At 41.8% G+C, this 23,143-nt stretch overlaps 1 protein-coding gene and 1 long non-coding RNA gene across 3 annotated transcripts in view; one reads left to right on the top strand and one right to left on the bottom strand.

Moving 5' to 3' along the window:
• Positions 1–2,075: 2,075 nt before the first annotated feature.
• Positions 2,076–23,143, bottom strand: part of Shisa6 (shisa family member 6) — a 286,815-nt gene continuing 265,747 nt past the window's right edge. For both annotated transcript variants that reach the window (XM_090349540.1, XM_090349541.1), the window contains 3 exons: positions 10,646–10,702; positions 6,058–6,210; positions 2,076–4,995 (listed from right to left, as the gene is read on the bottom strand). In XM_090349540.1, the coding sequence (XP_090205666.1) occupies positions 4,445–4,995; positions 6,058–6,210; positions 10,646–10,702 (761 nt within the window). In that variant the 3' untranslated portion in view covers positions 2,076–4,444. The remainder of the gene's footprint in view (positions 4,996–6,057; positions 6,211–10,645; positions 10,703–23,143) is intronic.
• LOC150050931 (uncharacterized) lies at positions 5,430–11,000 on the top strand. The gene is made up of 3 exons (XR_016538275.1): positions 5,430–5,812; positions 5,966–6,120; positions 10,914–11,000. It is a non-coding gene; the product is annotated as an uncharacterized LOC150050931 (long non-coding RNA).

Raw genomic sequence — 23,143 nt, 5'->3', positions numbered from 1 at the left:
CAACATCAAATATAGAGCCAGGAAGACTTAACTATCTTGTTGAATCTACCATTAAAATGCCACATTTGTTAAAAATATAACATCTGAGCTCTGAAAACTACTTTGTTAAAACACAAGAAGAAAATAACTCCAGAGCGGTTTCCCAGTTGCAGAATGGATGATGAAACAGTGGGAGGTAATATATCAACTCTTCAGGTAGCTTTTTATGGTCCAAGTGATTGGCAGCTCTTCTAAACATGGCCTTGAGTCAAGTTCACAGTTGTTTATGAAAGGAATCATGGTAGGAAAATGGTGGCAGCCAACTTATCTCCGAAACTGATTAAGTTTGGTGATATGGACATTTGGAAGTCTGTTCCTTTATGCTTGACAAGTTATGAGACCCTCAAACCTTTAGGGACAACATGAGAGCTATGATGTAGCCTACTAAGAAGGGGAAGTAAGTGGGAGAAGAGGCCTCAAGCCCTGGAGAGGATGAATCTTTGGCCAGAGCAGGAGCCTCTGAGTTACTACTAGCAGGCTGGGTCAGGAGCTTCTTGAAGCTGCAAGAACCAAAACTGATCTTTAGGTTATCCCATATCTGAACTGGTAGCTCTACCCTTTCCCTCCCAAAGATCAGAGTAGAAGGCAGGTTGAGTCCCAAAGTCTTGGGCATGATCTCACAGATGTAGGAAATAGAGGAGAAGCCACAGAAATAAATACAGGACCTAAAGAACATCTGATTCTTCCATAGTTTTGTCAAAATCCATAATTTCATAAGGATCTCTACTTCTGCAAATGAGAGACTATGGCAGGGCCAGGGGAAAGAAGTTAAGGATGAAGAAAGAGGTGTGATGATAGAAAGAGGGAACTCACATAAAGATGGAGGTTAAGCCAGAAGTAAGTGTGGAAAGAGGAGAGGGAAGATTTCTCCTGAGGGGAAGGGCTGGAACTTGCCAAAGGGCAGATGCATTTCCTAAGACACCGGGGAGTCCTGAGTGGGAGATTTGGACATTCTTAGCTATCCTCTGTGACTCTTGACACATTACACCAGTAATTCACTGGAGCAAGTGAGATGAAAAGGGGGTAGAATGAAGGATATGCTGAGATCATCACGAGGAGGTTCAGGGCAGGAAGGAGCTATACAGAACCTAGACAGTTCCTAGCAGAATAATGGAGACATGCAGGAAAGCGAAGGCAATTCAGGGGGAAATACTGGGCTTTCCACTCCCTTTGCTAAGAGCAAGAAGGATTTGTGATGAAGAAGGGATAACTCTTCTTGTATAGGTGGCAAAAGATACCACTGTTTTGGGATGGAATTGGGACATCAGGGTTCTAGCCCCAGAATTCTATCTTAATTGAATTTATCTGGCAGTGTGGCTTTGCTCACTCATAGACAGTAATAAGAAAACTGAATTCATGGTATGCACTAGTCTCTCCCCCCCACATTGTCAGGAAATATGTGCCAAGACCCTCCCCCGGTGGATGCCTCAAACTGTGGCTATCACTGAACCCCAGCTATAATATTTTTCTTATATGTACACAATCTTTTAGATAAAATTTAATTTATAAATTAAGCAAGGGAAGAGATTAGTAGTAATAAGGACAGAATAATAATAACACACTGTAATAAAAGATTATGTAAGGATGGATACTCTTTTGAAAGAGCCAAGACAAATATCAATATTTTTTAGACCATGGACAACTGAAATATGGGCAACACAGAACTTCAATTTAGGAGATACTAGTTATACTTCTACATCCTCGTTAAGACATAAGCTTTGTGGATTTTGAAATGGGAGTCTGTATTGCGGAAACTCTGTAGACCTATCTTTTTCTCTTCCCTTTTTCCTGCTCTCCATATCTTCTTTCTAAATCCAAGGAATAGAGCATAACAAAACCTTGAAAATAAATAAGTATTATAGTAGAAGTTTCTAATTCAACTGAAACTCAAAGTTTCTTTTATTACTATTTTTTTAAAGCAGACAGTGATAAGGACAGGTTGAAAAATATTTTAAGTCTATCAAATAACCCCTGAGACAACAGACCAACAGAGTCTCTCCCCCCTCCCCTCCCTCTCTCCCCCCCCCCCTCTGGATTGGAGAAGATCTAAGGGCTGCTCTATTTGATGTATAAAAGATGCTTTAAAAAAAAAAAAGATGCTTTCATGGAATGAGACCAGATCACTGGCTTAGTGTGTAGTTGATAAACACATAGGGGATAGAATTCTCACTCTTTCACATCCTATCTTTTCGCTTTCCAAACAGCACAAGATACTCAGATACTCAAGGGAATTGCCCAAGTGTTATCTAGCTAACCTAGATAACCAGCTTCAGGAGCCAGCTGCAAGCCATACCCATGTTTTCTTGGAGTTCTCCACTGCTTTATTTAGACTAGTTTCTTCTTTTCCAGTCTTCTTAGCTTCACCTTCTGAAACAAATGTTCATAAGCCTGTGGGGACCAGCCCTTAAGAATAGGTTTATGTGTTGGAGGGGAGGAAAGCCGAGTGGATTGACTCTGGGCTTTCAGCCCCACAGCCCCAGAGACTTCTCCTTAGTTGGGAAGCTCAGGGCTACATTACTAACTCTGAACCTCCATCTCATCATGGTTCATGCTGTGTTTCCGAATCACGTTGAAAGTCAAGCCCAGGGAGAGAAAAGAGAGTTTTGGTGTGCCCAAAATGTATAAGAGAAGCAATTCATTGAGTTCTTGTGGTTTGTAGACTTGGTTGGATTAAACATTTCTAGGTCAGAGATTGAGGATATCTCCCTATTCCTCCTATTTAAAGGCTCTGATGAATGGCTGGATTCTGACAGCTTATAGTACCATTCCTGGGCATCTAAAGCTGATTTCCACCTAATTTCAGCCCAGGGGGGTGCCCTGGCCCTGAGGTGGGAAAATCCCTCCTTCATCTGTGCTTGGTATTGAGAAAGTGAATGCTTCTCTGTCCCATAGATAGTGTCATACAAGGAGCTAAAATGAGCTTACAAAGCTGACAGTGGGCGTAGATCTGCCAATGCTCAAGTTCTCTCTGTAGTGAGGAAGTTCTACATTGTGAATCTGCCAAGCTATCTCCCAAACTAGTAGCCTTTAGTACAATTTATCTATTTGCATCTGCCAATAGGTCTTTCCCTCTTCCATCCACTGATGTGAGGAAAGAACATCCAGGAGAATTCACAGGAGCTACAAGGGTGGGGAGGGGAGACAGAAAGTGGAAAACGAGAGATAGGAAGTGAGAGTGAGTTCTAAACAGAGAAAGGGCCTGTGGAATGGGCAGACAAGAAAAGATGTAACACAATGACCTCTCCGAGATCTTTTTCTTTCTTTTCTTTTCTCTTCATTTTTTTTTCTGGCTAAGCATCTATCTAGAAGTCTCTGCCTCTATCCTGCCTGAGGTACATGGGGCTGGGGGGTGGTGGGGCAGGCAGAATCCTAGAAAATGGGAATGGTGAGCCCCTGAGAGACTGGGCATCACAGTGGCCCTCCCCACCCTGGATTTCTCTGACTACAACTATAGGTGCCACCTGGGAGCAGAGCAGGGGTGGAGAAGGCAGGCCTGAGTGGGGGTCATAGTTCAGGCCTAAAGGCCTGGAGGAAAAGAGGAGACCATCAGGGAGCCGGGGACTACCCCTCAAATCCCTGCAACCCATCACTTGCATTCCTCTGGAGGTTAAGAGTTAAAGCCCCAGAGAGCTTGACGGTAAAGCAGCTAGATTAGGGGAGCCACCCCCTCTTAGGATAGGGAACAGGGCAGCCAGCTTGAATGGGACAGCTACTGAACAACAGGAGGCAGCTAAAAGGAAGGAACCCTCCCTGTCTAGGAGTTGAAGGGTTACAGAGCCAAGTTGACGCTCTCTGGGGTCAGGGAAGGAAGAGCTACTGATATAAAGGAAGGAGAGGGTGTTGGAGTTTCAGCAGGCAAAAGAGAATCGTTATTGTGCTTATTGACACAGCAGCTCTCTGGCTGAGAGCAAGCAGGCAGTTTTTAGGCACTAGAAGATTTCTGTGATGCGGTTCTAGGTAAATAAATGAGACCGAGGAGCCTGTTGGGTCAGCCCATTGACCATGCCCGCTGGCCATTCAAACCCAGGCAGCTTCAGATCAAGGTCATTGGAAGGTCTTTTGGCAGATGGGAACCTACAACTGAGTCCTCAGGGCAGAGAGAGGGACATGGGAGGGGGTCCAGACTTGTGAGTAGGGAGAGACCTGGGGCCTTGTCCCTCTCTTCACTTCCTGTGGACTCTACTAGAAGAGAAAGAGAAAATCGCTCTAGATCCAGGGCCTCGAATGTTGGGGGGGGGGGAGCTGTGTCTGCCGGGGGTATGGCTTTCTGGACCACATCAACCTCCCTCCAGCTCCCACCAAAGGGATCTGGGTCAGGAAGAGGAGCAGGGCTGGAATCTCTGCCCCTGCTGCCCTCCTCTTTCCCCATGCCACCCTGTCCAGTGGCCCAACCCTGCCTGGCGGGTCACACGGTCACTTCGGTCTTGCTGGCTGTGTAGCAGGTATGGTGGCCTGGGATGTAATGCAGCTGCTCTACCGTGTTGTGTCTGCGTGAGGCAAAGGCGTGGCGCTTGGCTGCCGTTTGGCTCTGGCCCAGGGTGGCATAGGAGTTATTGGAGGCACTGGGATGGGAGTGCATCTTGGTCATGCGGTAACGGTCCAGCACTGGCGTGGACACAAAGACGTCCGTGTGTGAGATGGCCCGAGACAGCGACTGCTCCGGGAAGGCCGTCCTCTCGGGAGACAGCAGAGGGTCCTGGGAGTGCAGGCGCTCTGTGGAGAGCAGCTGCTCATCGGACAGGATGCGGTCATAGGGCATGCCAAACTCATCAGGCAGACCCCGTTCCGGAGACAGGACTCTGTCCTGGGACATGGCCCGGATGGGCCGGCGGGGTCGCTCCCGGGGCAGTGGCTTCTGCTGTGACATCTGAATGACATTGAGGGGGAGTGTGCCCCGGGCAGCCAGGTCTGGCAGATGTCTCCTTCTCATGTAATACTCATCAGCCTCTTTGTCAGCTGCAGGGGAGACACAGATACACAGGGAAGGCAATAAGTAACTTCACAGCCAGGACTAGAGGGGTAGGGAGAGCCCATAGCCCTCTTGCTCCATCTCCAAGGATAATGTAGTAGAGGAAGCTAGAGGAGGTGGTTCAGATAGACCACATGTGATACTGTTCCGTGACTTATGCAAATCAATCTTTGGACCTTATGAAGTGCAAGTTCAACTTCAGAGTCAGGGGGGTACAAAGACACACCTTGGGGTCTTGTAGACTGGGAGTAAGGCACTTCCTGGATATCCCTTGTGAGCTCATAGCAGGGTTGATGCCAAGGCCAACTATGTGGTTCGCATTACATCTACCCCTCCTCGGACAAAGGATGATTCTCAACATACCTAAGTGGCAGCCAGCAGCTTCCAGGTGAGGTCTAGAGCCTCTCCTTGTGGAAACTGGGCTGCAGAATCCGCTTCCATTATGGAATAAAGATGCCTAAGTAGGAGGCCCTTGTGCAAATTCTAAACTGGTAGCTTAGGAACAGAGTAACACCTTCTCTGTAGTAACATCCCAGTGCACAGGAAGCCAGCTCATGGGCCCCCAGCCTCTCCCACAATCATGTCATCAGCCTGCAGATTGTCTGCCTGTGCCTGCAACACAGCCAACTTGAAATAATCCTATAAGGGCACTTCAAATTTAGATGTGCACCCCCACCCCCTTCTACAAGCTCATATCACCTGCCATCACAACTCCTATAATTACCTAGGGACACTTGGAAACCTGCATTGCTCTAAATTTCGGCGATCGTGTCTCTTAGAGGTGTCGGTCAAAGCCTCTGTCAGGTATGAGAATGCTGCTCGCTCTTTAGGGGAACAGAAGTCACTGATGGGTATATCCTACGTACTAAGCCCTAAGATAGAACTCAGGCCAAACAAATGCAAACAAAAGGCTTCTCTATTCCCTCCTTCAATGTATGGTTTCCTCTTTGTGCTCAGAATTCCACAGATGGCCTTGGGTAAAGGATGGCCCTCTGCTTAGAGGATGTCCTTGGAAACCCCAACCTCAACTGCAGGAGAACTTGACTTACTCAGCCTCTTCAGAGACGAGTACTTGCTTGGGTTGGTCTTTACTGCAGACTCATATGATGGGGGTAAGTGGGCCAGGTTCTGGAATGAGCGGGAGAAGGAGAGATCATAGGGCTCTGTAGCCGATGTCAGGATGTTGTTCATCCGTGGTTTCTCTGCAAAATGAATATAAATAAATAAATAAATAAGTGAGTAAGTAAGTAAATAAATAAAGGTAAAAAATAAATAAAAAGGGAAGGGTGTATCAAAAAGTGAAGAGAAAAGCAGGCAAGAGGAGATTATCTAAATTCTCACTTTCTATTTTCTGTTTCAACTCTGATTACAATCCCCTATCCTACTTTCCTGGTCTTTTATGCTAGGACATAGGAGGACTTGTGACTTAGTTTCCCTCATGCTCAGTTCCAGAGGCCATTATAGCTGCCTCTTCTGCCCTCTCCACGCATCCCTACCCTCACCCCCAGTAGATAGCCATTACTTAAAGAGAAGAATCAGCTCTGAAAAATAATGGCAGACCCAAATAGTCTGAGGGCAATGTAAGCCTCATGCAATTGACATGTGCTTCTGTGTTCTCTCCATTTCCTAGTATCTCTAGGCCAGTCTAGTTCTCAGGTGCAGGCAAATCTGTCTTGAAGAAGGTGCAATTACTGTAGGGGAATGAGGTCTAGGACTCAGTTCCCCTACAACTCCAATCCATGCTTCATTCATGGTATGTATGATCCACCTTTGTGGCGCTTCATCTATCCTGGGCCTCACCAAGCTCCAGACTTCAGGAGTCATTATTCTCATGGTCTCTTATCTCTACCAATATTTCTAAGCTTAGAGGAAATCATATTGGTAAAAAAATACATGCCATGCCATGCTGGGTATGGTGGCTCATGCCTATAATTCTAGTTACTCAGGAGGCTGAGATCTGAGGATCAAGGTGCAAAGCCAGCCCGGGTACAAAGGGACCCGAGACTCTTCAATTAACCTCTAGGAATAAATGGGAAGTGGGGCTTGGCTCAAGGGTTGGGCGGAAGCCTTGAGCTGAAGCGCTCAGGGACAGTGCCTAGACCCAGAGGTAGGGTGGTAGCCTTGAGCTGAATCACTCAGGGACAGTACCCAGTCCGAGTTCAAGCCCCATGACCCTCAAAAAAAATATGTATGCCACACTTGTCTCTTTTCTTCCATTTTTTTCTGAGACAGAGCTAAGTGTCTAACTACACAGCTATCTGTCCTCTATGCCTGGGATATGTCAAGGCCAGAGAAGTCTTGAGAAAGCCAGACTAACTTGGGACACATGTGCAGGAGGACTGATAGTTTCCCCCCACACTTTTCAGCGAAGAATGCTGAAATTTAGGATGCAAGAATTCCATGCATCTTAGGAGAGGGTGAAGCCCTTTCCTAGGTCTTATCCAAGGGCTGCCCCCAAGTACTGGAAACTCTTGGCTTCTGTCCCCCTGCCTGCCTGTACTGTCACCCCCAGCTTTGGGGATGGAGCCAGGGGATCTCAGCCAGTAAGCTGGTATTTCTGCCAGCTCAGTACATATGTGAGGGGGTGAGGGACGCTCTGCAACCCTGAGAGATCAGAACATGCTGTACAGAAAGAGCCTCCCTGGCATGGATCAGGACAGATGCCAGGAAGTGGAGCGCTGCTCTCTAGACTTAGTGAATAGCCACCAATCCCTTAGCTCTTGTTTCTTCACTTCTCATTATATTGAAGAACAAACTTCTCTTGGCCTCTTGGCCTCTTGGCGTCCTACACTGAAGGAGGGTATTGCTTAACTCCTCTTCTTCCAAATGCTGAATTGCTGGGTGATGTTGACACACTCATGTCTCCCAGCGAGGATAGTTCCATTCCTGCCCTCACCACAATTATCCCAGCCTCATGCTCCTATTTCTTTCTGTTGAAATGTCCTCCCTTATTCTTCCTCTATCAAATATTCCCTTCACTCAAAATTCTTAGCTGTGACCCTGTTACCTCTTTTTATCCTACTGTATCTGTTCTTCTGGCTCTCATTCTCTTAGTTCTACCCAGGTTAATATCTCACTAAGAATTTGTCTTGAGTTGATTTTTTTTGCCAGTCCAGGGGCTTGAACTCAGGGCCTGAACACTGTCCTTGGACTTTCTCAAAGGCTAGTGCTCTACCACTTGAGCCACAGTGCCACTTCTGCCTTTTTCTATGTATGTAGTACTGAGGAATCCAACCCAGGTCTTTGTGCATGCTAGGCAAGCACTCTATCACTAGGCCAAACTCCTGGCCCTATGAATTGATTTTTTTTTTATCTCCAACAATTAAAATCTCATTGACATGACAAGTCTGCATCTTCTATATCTCATGTCACCAAATAAGGATCCAGGTAATGTTTTCTGGCTAATCAACTTCATCTAAGTCCCCTCCTTTCTTAATAGTTGTGCCATCAGTTTCTGGGGAAAGCATAGCATCCAAAAATGGAGTGTAGACAGAACTCTGGTTCCACTTTATCATGGACTTCTCAAGGGAAGCTTGGGCCCTACCCACTCATATTTCCTTGTGTGTTTAGAAAAGAAAAGACAGGAAAAGAAAGAGAAGGATGGCTCTTCCTTTTTTGTTGCTTATTTTAATGTTTTTGAAGTGAAGTAGTTGTGCAAAAGGGATTCAATTTAATGTGTGAGGGAGTGAATATATTCTGATCAATTTGCCTGTGCTTGTGTGGGCTCTTTCTGAGGAAACTCAGCTTGGCGGCTCTTTCTAGAATGTTACTGTGAAGATGGGAGCTCTCCCTACTCTTTCTTCACCTGTGGCATCTCCCAGGCTCCCAGGCTCCCTCTCTCTACTCTACAGTTTATCCTCACCTCCCAAGCTTTTTATTGCTACCAAAACTCATCACACATCTTTAGCTTTAACTTCCCTTTAGATTGCAATTCTGCATTCTTAACTGCCTGCTAGCGTTTTCTTCCACCCCCTACAGTTATAACAAACATGTGGTATCCAGATCTAAACTCTCCATTGACAACTCCATCCTCAGTACACTTACTGTTGTTTTGATTCATTAGAATAACCTGTGAATCACCACCTCCATCTTTCTAACCAAGCTTGGCTCACCTTTTTTTCCTTTTTTTTTTCTTCTTACTATTGGCTCTCTCTGGAAAAAAATCACCAAAGCTTTCCCAATTCTTTCTTTAATTTATTTCCTATCCCATTCCCTCTTCTGTTTCCACCATCAGTAGCACTATTGGTATCAATTTCTTTTACCTGGTATCTCCAAATTCTCTTCAGGTTTTTCTGCATCTTGAAACATTTGATATATTGCTGTTCTTATCACACATTTTGGTAGGTCCCAAGTGCTGGAGGGACATATTGAACTATCCCACTCCTCTTCTCAATAATGGGACATGGCAGTCTCTCACATGAGAGTGGTAGGTCTTTCATGTGTGTATTGTCAAATTTATCTTTGAGATTCTTTCTCATGAAAACCTTTTAATACTTGGTTGGCTCTTTCAAAGAGAAAAGAGGTCTGAACACTGTCCTTGGGTTTCCTCAAGGCTAGAACCCTACCACTTAAAGACACAGCACCAACCACTTCTGGCTTTTTTCTATGTATGTGATACTGAGGAATGAAACCTGGATCTTCATGCATGCTAGGCAAGCACTCTATCACTAGGCCAAACTCTCGGCCCCCAAAATTCATTCTACTCTTAAGCTGACATGTTAAATTAAAATTCCTTTGTACAACTGCTTAAAGATAATAAAAATGTGTGACTAAAAAAGAGACAAGAAACACTTATAGTTCCTATTGTACATGGCTACATGATGTTCAAGTCAGGTTTGGGGTGTATGTGTATCTGTCATTCCTGGAGCTTGAACTCAAAGCCTAGGTGCTGGGTCTGAGTTTCTTTGCTCAAGGCTAGCACTCTACCATTTGAGCTATAGATTCACATCTAGATGGTTTTGGTAGTAAATTGGAGATAAAAGTCTCATGGAACTTCCTGTTTGGACTGGCTTTTTAACCATGATTCTCAGATCTCAGCTTTCTGAATAGCTAGAATAATAGGCATAAGCCACAGGCACCTGGCTCAACTGAGTTTTGAGCAAGTGTCTCAAGTAGTTTTTCTCTGTGGTTCCAAATTTTATGTTGTCATCTGGTGGGAGGGCATTAGAACTCAAGAGAGAAACATGATTTTTTAACAACCTCTTAGTGTTATGCTAACACTGCTTTGGTGTACAACTTGTATCCTCATCTCTTGCCAAAGTGGCTCAGATTAGTTTGGAATTTTATCAAATCTTAATTAGTTTGGGGAAGATCAAGATAGTTTAACGAGTCTCTCCTCCTTTGTGAATGATACCACAAGTAGCTCTAGGCAAAGAAAGCATTTATCTTCTTGCTGTGCACATATGGAATTTATGACTGCAAGAAGAGATATAAATAACAAATATAAATGAGCTTTTCCTTTTGAGACAGGGACATGCTTCTTCTTTTTCATGACAGTCAAGCATTCTGATGTTAGAGACAGAAACACAAAGGGGACAGTGGTTTCAAGGGGAGATCACTGATGCTCTGAGAGGCATCTGTAGGATTGAGCCACTTGGAATGAGGATGGAATACAGAGTGCTCTCAATCAGCGCTCACCGTGTGTAGGGGTCTGGGTAGCACTGCTTAAAATCGGATGCTTATACTGATGATCACCTGAAAGTCATAGAAAAGAAAGTTTAAAAGAGAGTTCAGGCATTCCAAAATCTTTTCAACACAATAGCATTTCTGTTTACCTCTACTATTTTTTTTTAACTCCAAGGAAACCCTCTAAAAAAGGTAAGAGATAGCAGATTAGTCTCAAAGAAAATTGCCCTGCTATTTTTGTATCTCTAATACAGCATCTGGGCTTCTTCTGTTACCATAGTGATTTCCGGTTATCAACTCTGGATCTGGATGACCAGCTATCAAGGCTTTACTGAGGCAGAAGTGAGTCTAGAAGGAGGAGGAGGAGGAGGAGGAGGAAGAGGAAGAGGAGGAGGAGGAGGAAGAGGAGGAGGAGGAGGAAGAGGAGGAAGAGGAAGAGGAGGAGGAAGAGGAGGAAGAGGAGGAGGAGGAGGAGGAGGAGGAGGAGGAGGAGGAGGAGGAGGAGGAGGAGGAGAAAATCAGGGAATATTGGACAATAATACATATGTGATGTGGGGACCAGGAAAGGTGAAGTGGGTTCTTATTTTAGGGAGAAGGATGTTAACCAGGAAAAGGATGGATGCCTGGACTTAAGATTGTTATATATGTGTCTGAGGCATCTTGAAATGCAATAAACTGATGTGAACTCTGAACTCCCTGAAATCAATCCTGGGTTCTAAGCTAGATGGCATAGCCCAGTAGCTCCGAAGTATTTTATTTATTAGCAATGCCAAAGTCAACTTAGATTGAATGACTCACAAAATTAATGGAGTCGGAATTGATGAAGGACATTCCAAGGACTTCTAAAGTAGTTTGAGGGAGGATTTGGCTTGCCTCTATAGTACACTCCAACATCAAATTAATGCTTCAAATCAGCACTGTACTCTTGTTTTTCATTGGTGCATGCATTTAATTTCAAACAAAGCAAAGGGAATAAAAGGTGCCTTTTTTAAAATTTAAGTTATGGATCACTGCTCTGTCATCTTTGCAGTGATAGAGTATCTATCTCCATTTCTATTTTCTGTACTACATTTCTTATACTCTGGCTACTCATTCCCTAGCTTTTTTGCTATTTCCCTCTTAATCGAATTTCCACATATGGAGGATCCATACTTAGAGATGTAGTTTCCAGAGCTACACCCCTAGCCTCAAGTCATTGTGATCTGTAGGATTCGATTTTGAAGTGCTTATAGACATTCCCTTGAAATTCCTGCCTCTTAGCCCAACTGAGTGTGTCATTTTAAGTCCCAAAGTGAGTGTGTCATTTTATTCTCCAGTATTGAAGTTCATGTTCCTACCACTAGACTTTCTTAGGAAAGTGAACTTTCAGGCATCTCTACCATCTCCCTTAACAGCTTCCATATTCAATGAACCACAAATTCTTCCTATAGTCATCTCATGTATCCAGGTTTATACACATATAGACAGACATATGCACACTTTTGGTAATCGATATGTGGATATACATATACACACATTCATTGGGTACAAGTTCTCTTAGCTATGGCCATTTCCAAGATAAATTATACATTCTCCTCCTTTTTTTATGAAAATACTCTTCTCATGTATATGAAATCACTTGAAGTGCTCTTATTACAAATGCAACTGGAACTAATTTACTCATCTGAAACATTCAATGAGCATACTGTGTGCCAGGTGCTGTGGTAGCCTCCTAGGGTAGGGAAAGGCCTGTGAGCACTTCCCCTCCTCTTGTGACATGCTGTCATAGCTCTTTGTTGTCTGTGTGCATGTGCTGGTCCAGCAATTAGGCCTCTCTGTTCCATGGTTTGCTTTCCTCCATTGTCATTACTCCTTTCCCAGTGCTCATGGCGCAGTCACTGCTCTGAAGGGACAAGGCTGGCCGCAATGGGGAGCTGGAGACAAGGGCTGGGCATGGGCAGTTGGGGCAGTGGGGACCCTGGCCTTCCTGGGGCCATTTGCTGCCCACGACTCACAGCCCAGAGCAGGTGGCACCCCAGGGGGTCTTTTCCCTCCACTTCTATCAGACAACATTCTTGAAACAATGGTGAAATCATGTAGTCATTTCTTTATTAAGAGCAGATAATTTTGTAAATTATTATTTTAAGGTTTTTAGTTATGTTCGAGTCGTATACCAAGAGGTTAAGTTCGGTATGTCGATTTATGAGTACAGTGCATCTTGATCAATGTCTCTCTTTATATTATTTTATTTCTTTTGAGATAAAACCTTATCTTTATAGCCCAGGCTAGTCTCCAACTCTCCACCTTCCTACCTCAGCCTCTTGAGTGCTAGAATTCTAGGCATGAACCGCCACATCCTGAAACTCTGTGTTATATATAGTGGGCTGCTATATTGTGATTGTGGGGTTAGGCCATCAGACAGGATTCTTCACAGGAAGATGCTAACTCTTCCTAAGACAAAATTATAGACAGAGAAACCACTATTAGCCAGAGGTTTAATCAGTTCTACCTTGGAGCTAAACAAGAAGAGAATCCCCTCCCCCCCCAAAAAAAAGTAAGGATAAAATGATTTTCGTACTTGTCCAACTCCAGAAGGAAGGAGAAAATCAGATTCACTGTTTCCCTCCAGTTCTACATTTCTCCCTTTCTCCAACCTTCCCTCCCTCCTTTCTTGTTTATAAGCAATGTTTGTTTCTAGGAGTTGAGAGAGCTGAGGTCAAAGAGTGGATCATGCTGTGAAGTGACAAACAATCTAGATTTCTAACCATGTTTAAATGGCAGCAGGAAAGGGTTAGGGACAATTCAAAACAATTCACTTGTGTTTCATGTTCTTTGCTAAACACTTTCACATGCATTTGCTCTTTTGTTATTTTGATAGTTTTCATTGTACCTGTATGGAGTCCAGCACGATTACTGGTGCATCTGAGTAGCGAGCAATAATTAGATCAGCATAGTAAGCATTTTCATTTCTTTATTTTTAAAAATCATTTGGATTTTCATAGCAATTATATGTAGTTTTATGATCCCAATACGATATTTCAATGCATGAATATAGTATGCATGGTATACTTAATATATTTAAGTATATATAGGCATTTCTATATGTTTTAGTGTTTAGGTTGTTTAAACATTCAATAATGTTACACAAGAAACCTTGAACACAATCTTGTCTTATTTCCTTAGGGCAATAATTAAAACCATTTCTAGGCCAACACGTCATCAGTTGCCTAGGTCTCATCATGCTGAAAGGTTCTTCTGTTCTTGGGCCACATTCTATTTGATTCTAGTGTCTTATTTCACAACAACTCTGGATTTCATTTGCTTATAATTTATGTATATACATATATTCATAAAGAGAGTATGGATATTTTTGTACCAGCACTGTCAAGTTTCTGTGTGAAGATAATGATTTTTTTGTAAAGCCAAGTGAATAGCATCACATCTTTTCTCCATGCTTTGAAATTATTAACATAACTTCTGAAACATCTGTTCCTTGGGGGGTCTGAAAGGAATGCAACAATTAAAATGCCTGGGGTCTCTGAAGGCTCCTTCTGGGAGCTCCGTGCTAGAGGTTTGGCTTGTGTTATTTCATTGACTGTTTTACAGCAACTTCAGAAAGTTAGATCATGCTGTCAGCACCAATTTAGAGCAAAGAAAACTGGAGTTATGGAGAGAATGACTATCTCTCCCCGCACCCTCCAACATTCTGTAGCCAGCAGGTGGAAGCAGAGCTGCCAACCTTGGCAGACTGGCACAAGAGTCCAGTTCTTTAACAAATCCTTACCCACTGTGTCTTCTCACAGTTGGCAACCTGAACCTCCAATATTGATTTGCTCAAGCACTCTAGTTCAAAATTCAATTTGCAACTCCCATTTTTCTTTAAAAAAATCTATTGGACATAATTAGCTTATGTATTAGCTTAACATTACAAGCCCTCCTATAAAACTCTATGAGAGAGCATGTCCATTTTCTTGTGTCTTTTTTTTTTCACTGTCAGTATTTTCTGTATTAGCATTCCTAAAGAACTACCTATTATCCAGTCCTGGGGCTTGAACTCAGGGCCTGAGCACTGTCCTTGGGCTTTCCTCAAGGCTAGTGCTCTACCACGTGAGCCACAGCACCACTTCTGGCTTTTTTCTATGTACGTGGTACCAATGAGTTGAACTGAGGTCTTCATGCATGCTAGGTAAGCACTCTACCACTAGGCCAAACTCCTGTCCCCAAAAACTACCTTTTATACATATTGATCATTCATTATTTTTAATCTTCAAATCATTGTTATATACTTTGGGATGTGTTCATTTCTGCCTTTTGGTTTTCTTTGGTCTGGTTTGTTATTATCTAATTGCTTGGCTTAACTCTTCAGTCCATTTATGTTTTCTATTTTTTTTGTTAAAATGATATAAAGTTGTTAGCTGTGATTATCTCTCTGGCACTAACCCAGGAGTATTACCACCCAGGGTTCCAAATTCTGTGTTTTAAGTGATTTGTAATTATGACCTTGGTTTCCTCATTGACCCAAGAGTTACTCAGTAAAATGTTGCTAAAGTGTTTGCAGTTGTTGGTTTGAACTTTTGACATTCATTTTCAGTCATTCTTGTACTAAGGTCAGAGAAAAAGGCCTGGCCAAATTTTTACTTAGGTGAACTTACTGAAATTTCCTTTGTTGGCTAATAGAAGATCAATTCTTACACCATGTTGTATCAGTACTTAGAGAAAAGATACAGTGTCATTTTATAGAGTACAAAATTGACATCTATCTATTACACTGAAATGCATTACTCAGTCTCTCTATAACGTAATTCATTCTTTGCCTACTCAATCTGTCAAAGGCTGAGGGAGTTGTGTTAAGGTTTCCCATGACTCTTGAGTACCTGTCACTTTCTCTTTTATATATTTCTTAGTTACATTACACGGAAAAAAAAAAGACTCGGATGGTTCGGGATGGTTGTCTTCTTTGTAGACTACTCCCTTTATCAATGTGAAATAACACACTCTGTCCTATTTAATGTCTCTCTTGCCTTGAAGTTCACTTGATCTGATATTTATATTGCCAATCCAGCTTCCTTTTTGTTTGCGTTTGACAGATAAACTTTGTCTATTTTTTTAATATCTTACCTTTCTATATCATGATGTTTTAAGTTTGTTTCCTTTTTGTCTTTTTTGAGGTGAAAGTATTGTTTTCTGAGCTATTATTTTCTACCCTCCACCGAAAATGGTGGATAATACAAAAAAAGAAAAAGTAGAAAATTTACCCTATGCATATTTTGGTAGTAGTGAGATTTGAACACAGGACTCTGTGTGTGTGTGTGTGTGTGTGTGTGTGTGTGTGTGTGTGTGTGTGCTGTTCAAGAAGCAGAGATCAGGAGGATTGTGGTTCAAGGCTAGCCTGAGCACAAGTTAAAAAGACTATTTCAACCAATAAATGGGTTAGTTTATGTTGGAAGCATAGATATGAGTATCATAGTCTGAGGCCATCCTAGGCAAAAAGCACAAGAGCCTATCTGAAAAGTAATGGAAATGAAAGGCCCATTGTAGTTCAAGTGGTATAGCATTTGATTAGCAATGAAAAGGCCTTGAAAAGTGAACTTGTTTCTACTGCATTGTGTGCATGTATTCATGTATATATCATAATAAAGCCCTCTGATAAGTAAAAAAAATAAAGTGACTATCCCCAAATCAACAGAATTTTGTCGCCTGTTGAGAATAAATTGATAGATAGATAGATAAACATAAATATAGACAGAGATAGATACAGATATAGTTATAGACAGAGATTAAGATACATCGACATGTAGATATAGATACATGTAATTAATTTATGTGGTTTACTACTTCCTGGGCTGTACTGATAGCTAAAAGTGATCTTCCCTGCTCATAAAATTATCTTGCCTTCGATTAGACTAGCTTCCCCTTTCCTGATAAAATGGTGTAAGACGATCCTGCCCTCATACATCTCAAACTTCAAGAATGAAAACTGCACTTGGCCTGAGTCAATTAGAACTATCACACCAGAAGAAGAAAAAGAAAGAAAGAAAAAAAGGAAGGAAGGAAAAAAGAAAGGAAGGAAGGAAAGAAACAAAGAAAGACAGAAAGAAAGAAAAAAGGAAGGAAAGAAAGAAAGAAAAAGAGAAAAGAAAGAAAAAAGAGAAAGAAAGAAGACTCTGGAAAGCCAAAAGGGTTTGGAAAAGAGAAAGTCAGTCTTTGGAAACTCTGACATATTGTACTCTCCCAAGACTGACAGGTATATCTCTAGTCTCGCTTGCTCCCCAGAACCTTCCTATTCTCTGCATAGACAGAGTTCATGAAAATGGAAAGGAATGAAATTGATTGTTTGAATGAATGTAATGCTCCCTGAATTGTTGTTACAATACCCCTCAGACTAGTTTGCAACAATTGGCTTTCACCAGGTGTTCTGTCTCCATGCAACCTTGGATAACAGCCACCATGCTGTCAGGAAGCCCCAAAGACACAAAGGGGCTACACATTAAACCTCATGAGCCTCAGCTAAGGTCTCAGTCAATAACCAACACCAAATGGTTTCAGATGAATCTGCTCTCCTTCTAGTTATCAGAACCTGAACAATTAATATAGAGATAAGCTATTCCCCACTGAATGGTGCTCCAATTAAATATTTAGAAACCTATAAATCTATAAAGACATTTATTATCCCACATTCAAAGTTCAAATGTTTACTTGGAGGTAGTTGTAGATTTATGTGCAAATATGATGACTGTAAAAGATCCTGTGGACTTGGTTTCTTCAGAGGTAACATTTTTGCATAACTATCCTACTAATTAAGACCAGAATACTCACATAGTTTCAGTCACTTCTGTTTCAACAAGGGTTCCTTATGTTCCCTTTCATGGCCACACCCACTTTCTTTCTATCTCTATCATTTCCTTAACCCCTGCCACCCACCAAACTGCTTATCATTTCTCAAATTCAGACTGTTGTGTAGATGGAATCATATTATGTGTAACCTCTGGAACTGGATTTTCCTTCACCAAATGTAATTCTGTAGAGATCATCCATGTATGTGTGTATTAATGTTATGTGTATCAGTTGCTCATTCCTTTTTATTGCTGAGTTTTAAAGGCTTTATTGTATGAATAGATCGTGACTGTTAGCCATTCACTTGAAGGACTTTACGGGATTGTTTGCAGTTTGGGGATATTATAAATAAAACTACTGTATATATTCATAAGCAGGTTTTTGTGTCAGAGTAAAACTTCAGACAAATCCTTAGGAGCATAATTATTACACTGTACAGTAGTCTCATATTACTCTCTTGCTTTTTGTTGAGACTAATTCCTACTATGTAGCTCAAGCTGGCCTTGAACTTGGGCTCATCCTGCTCCAACATTTCGGTTGCAGAATGACAGGCATGACTCACAGATCTGTAGCTGTACCAGTTTACATTTCTATTGGAAATGTAAATGAAGGATAGGTTGTTCTTCTATGTATTAGTCAGTATGTGGTGGTGTCATTATTTTTTATTGCTATTTTTATCTATGGGAGATGAATAGTGGTATCTTATTGTGGCATTAATACTTATTTCCCTAATAGAGATGAAGTTCAGCACATTTTCATGTGTTTATCTGTCATCTGTTTATTTATTCAAGGAAAGCTCTTCACTCCTTTGCCATTTTCTACTCAGGTAGTAGTTTTTCCTGCTATATTTTGAGAGTTCTTTTCATCTTGTTTCATATATAGTTTGCAAATATATTATCCAGTTTGTAACTGTATTATCATCTTTTTAATGGTTGATGTTTTCATTTTGATGAAGTCTAGTTTATCATATTTATTTGCATATATGCTCCTGATTTCAACCTAAACATTACTTTCTAGCCCAGATCCTAAAAATGTTCTATTTTCTTAATATTTTGTTTGCATTTGTGTTTAAATACATTGTCTATTCTGAATAATTTTTTTTCCAGTCCTGGGGCTTGAACTCAGGGCCTAAGCACTATCCTTGGGCTTTCTTAAGGTTAGTGCTCTACCATTTGAGCCACGGCACCACTTCTGGCTTTTTTTCTATGTATGTGGTACCAGGGAATTGAACCCAGAGCTTCATGCATGCTAGGGAAGCATTCTATCACCAGGCCACTCTCCCGGCCCCTGAGTTAATCTTTATGTCAGGTATGAGAGTTAGGCTGAAGAGGTTTTATTTTCTGCACCTTCGATTACTCCAGCATTATTTCCCTGTTGTAGTGCTTTTACATTGTGTCAGATGATCCTGCTGGGAAGAACCTATTTCTAGGTTCTTAATTCTGTTCCATTGAACTGCATGTTTTTCCAAATGCCAATACCATGAAGTTTGGATGATTCCTGATTTTATGATGTTTCTTTGAAATAGGATAGACATCCTCCCACTTCGCTTCTGTTTTTACAAAATCTGTTTAGCTATTTTAGTTGCAACTGCTTTTTATTTAAATATTACAATATTATTGACTATATGTCTAAAATTCATTGTAGGGATGTGGAAAGGAATTTTATTAAACTTGTATATTATTATGAGTAGAAATGACATCTTAACTCTGTCAAGTCTTATAATTCGAGGTCATTGTGCTCTTTTTATACTGTGCTGTTTTTGTTCTTTTGATTATTTATCCTGCATTTGATAATTATTTTCTTGAGGTTACTGTTGAACTTCTAATAATGTGTCCTAATTTATCTGAATTTACTTAATGTTCATAGACTACAGAAATCTTGCTCTAATATTTTTCCAGTGAGGCTTCCTCCTCTTTAAAATTATTGTTGTCATTTATATTAGCTCTACCTATCACATATATACACAGATACATATATTACACCTAGCAATATGGTGCTAAAGTTATTGTTAGTGTGTAACAATTTTTATTGTTGACATAAGTGTAGCATGACATCATAATTATTATCAAAATTGATGAATATTAATACTGGTATTATCATTAATACATAAAATAATTATATGCACACATCTTGTTGTTCTTCTGAGACAGGATCTTCCATGTAGCCTCTAGGCTTTCTTTGGATGTTTTATGTGGCTCCCTCAACTTCTCATCTCAGCCTCTCAAATGCTAAGATTACAGTCAGTCCTGTGCCACCATGGCCAGACTGGTTCTGATATCATTCTCCAGCATGGGAAAGACTGTGTGCTGCTGGCTCATGCCTTTATCTCTAGGAACTTGGTAGGCTAAGAATGTGGTTCAAGGCCAGCTGGGACAAAAAAAAAATCCAAGAGATTCCATCTCACAAGAAGGAAGCTGGACATGGTAACATGTACCTGCAACCCAAGCAACTACAGGATGACTAAAGTACCCAGATCATTGCTTCAGGCTTGGGTATGAAAAATAGGATTTGATACTAAAAATATCCAGTGGTACACTAGGTGGAAGCATGGCTAAGTGGTAGCATGCCGGGCTAGGAAGTGTGAGGCTCTCACTTCAAACCCTAATTCTGTCAAAACAAAATACATAAACAAACAGAAGATACAGGAAAATGTGTTAACAGGGCCTCTTACATTAATCACATTTTTATCATTTTGGTGCTATTCCACTAACGTTTGTTTTTTTTCCTCCACCTTCTGTAAGTTCTGCTTTGTTGTTTGTCATTTACATATTGAGAATAGATTTTACCATGTAGCCTGGAACCCACTATTTTTCTCAGAATGGCCTCAAACTCTTGCCTCTGGACTCAGTGCTAGGATAACAGATCTGTACCGCCATATCCAGTAGCTTGTGAACTTCCTTTATCATTATTATTATTGTTGTTTTTGCTATTGCAAGATAGACAAGTTAACAAAGGATTTTCATCATATTTTTATTATTTTAATCACCTCTACATTTGAAGGTGAACCTTTCTACCTAGAACATTCTTGGCTATCTGTTTTTCTTTTGGCACTTGGAATAGATGTTCCCAGTGGTTTCTGGGCACCATTATTTTGCAAACAACAGTCATATTGCAGCTCCTGTACATATGATGAGAGGGAAGCAGGTCAACTATGCTCTCAATCTAGGGAATACTTTTGACCAAAGAGGAATAGATGACAGGACTTCCAGTCTTCCTGACCATTATGGGTCCTCTGTGCCATCCATAATTAAATATCCACAATCAACCTGTTTTTATTCGTTATTTTGGCTATAGGGCATTTTTTTTTCATTTAATGAAGTCAGAGTATATGTAACAAATGGAAACGTATTTATTTTATCTGTGGGGGGGGTTTAATAAAAGTATTGTATTCCAAGATGCAAGTAGGATATAGGAAATCTTCAGAGGGGTCGGGGGCGGGGGCTGGTCTCTGCTTAGGACCCAGTAGGAGTCTTGTCAGTGTGCAGGGAGATGGCTTTGGATTTGGGTGAACCCACCTCACTTTTCTTCACTCCTGTTCCTTTTTTGAGAGACTCGCCACTTATAAAGCTCAGACAACAGCCATGAAACATTACCTAGTGAAGCAAGCCTATTTAGATTCAAATGGAAAAACTATTATTAACCCACTCTGATAAATACTCCTCTATTGTATGGCAAAGATTTCCAGTGGGGGACGGGGAAGTGGCACTCCAGGCAATGGAATGAGGTTTGGGGTGTGTGGGAAATAGTCTATACAGAAAGGAAAAGGGCAGAATTCATGGTGGAAGCGGGATAGGAGGGGAAAAATTCCACATTTCTCCCCAAAGCTTTTCTACATAAGGATGATGGCTGGTCTGTTAAATTTCACACCCTGTCTTTCTTTGGACTTATCAACAGATCACATCTCAGCTTGCTCAATTACCACTCTCCCGCCCCCTCCCTCTCCCTTTCTCTCTCTTTAGTGAGTCCTGGATCTTGGCACAGTGCCCAGTCAGGGCCACCAACCCACCTGATGGATCAAACAGGATAACATAACAATTAATTAGAGCTCAAGACTCATTGATCAATATGCTGTCAAGACCATAAAGTGAAAAACAATCACCTCAGCTGTGCAGAGGAAGCAGAGAAGCAGGTGGGGAGGCTCTGCCCATAGAAAAAGCATGTGGTACACTAGCACTGGTGAAGAGGGCTCTGAGAACCAGCCCTTGCTTCCTTGCCTCTGTGGCTGAAGTTGACCATGAGCTTCTAGGCATTGAAGCCAAAGCTCACTACAAAGGGAAGAGGCCAGTTATAGACTGTGCACACAGATGTGTGTACTTGCTTTTATGTGCTTGTGGGTTTGCTCATGTATGTGGGGAGGGGGTATGTGGCATGTGCCTATATCCTAGCACTTGGGAGCCTGAGGTAAAGCCAGCCTGAAATACATAGCAAGACTCCAGTCTGAAATAAAGAAAGGAAAAAGTAAGTAGGAAAAAAAAGAAAAGGAGAAGCAAGGAAGGAAGAAGGAGGAAGTAAGGAATTTGATTTGGGAACTGTGGCTTGGTAATTCAGCCACAGATGTAGCAAACTTGATTTCTGTTCACTAGATTCTAGGAAAGGTAGGGGTGGGGATAAAATGACAAAAGTAACAATAACCAGAGTAAAATGTGGCTCTACCAGTCTGTCTAGCAAGTGCAAAGCCCTGAGTTTAAGACCCAGTACTGCCAAACAACAAAGACCCAACCAATCAACCAAACATGGACAACAACCCATCGGATACCCCCTAACACACCCCTTTTCACATTGGTGGCTTGAGAAACTCTATGTAAGAGGGCAACTTGAGGGTCCTACTAGTGTCGAAAGGTGGAAGCCTTCAAGGATGACAGGCTCTTTTCCAATCTCTCTCCTTTCCCTCCCTCAGGGTCAGCTTCCCCTCATTCAGGGTTCTCATTGAGGGTCTTGTACACTCCACTCCTGAGAATCCATTATTGTATGAGCTCTGCTTCCCTATTTTTGGCAGGGAGTTTTTCATTTTCAATTCTGCCTGAAAAAAAAAAATGAAACCCCATGAGCTGTCCTTCCCACATAGGAAAACAATGTGTTTTCTTCTGTAAGACTCACTTAAAAAGACAAACTTTAGGTCTCCTTGGGAGAGCTGCTGGCCACCTGCTGTGATCCACCTCTTCAAGGAAGCTTTGGCTCCTATGAACTAATCTTCTCCCAGGAGAAGGAGAGGCTGTGTTTGTTCTGCTTACTGTTATTGTAATCACCACAAAAGGAACATTCACCCGTCTTCTGCTCAGCTCCAGGGGGAGCTAATCCTCTTGGCAATGAAGCCAGCTCAAGTGTATCTCTGAGAGTGTTTTCAATCATGCTAGTGAAAGACAACCTTGGAATGTCCTGGAACTACCTGAGAGTGGGCCTGGGTATGAATTTCAGAGGTAAAAGGATTTGGTGGATCTGAGGAAGGGTGGGTTGGGTGTGGTCACTATCACTAGGCCTAGCAGGCCAATTCAAGTGGGTTCCAGAGGAAGTAAGAGGCCCTACAATATTGCCTCAGAAATTTCTGTATGAATTGCAGATTTCCCCCCTTTCCATCCAGGTAACCTACCCTACAATCTCTGAAGCTCTGATCTAGGCCTACAATGGGTATATATATATTAGGTGACACAAAGTAACTAAGTATCTCTACACGTAACTCAAATGGAAATAATCCACATA

This window comes from Megascapheus bottae, chromosome 17, assembly GCF_031878675.1.
Source record: "Megascapheus bottae isolate mThoBot1 chromosome 17, mThoBot2.hap1, whole genome shotgun sequence".
NCBI lineage: Eukaryota > Metazoa > Chordata > Mammalia > Rodentia > Geomyidae > Megascapheus > Megascapheus bottae.
This window is presented reverse-complemented; position numbering and strand designations above follow the sequence as displayed.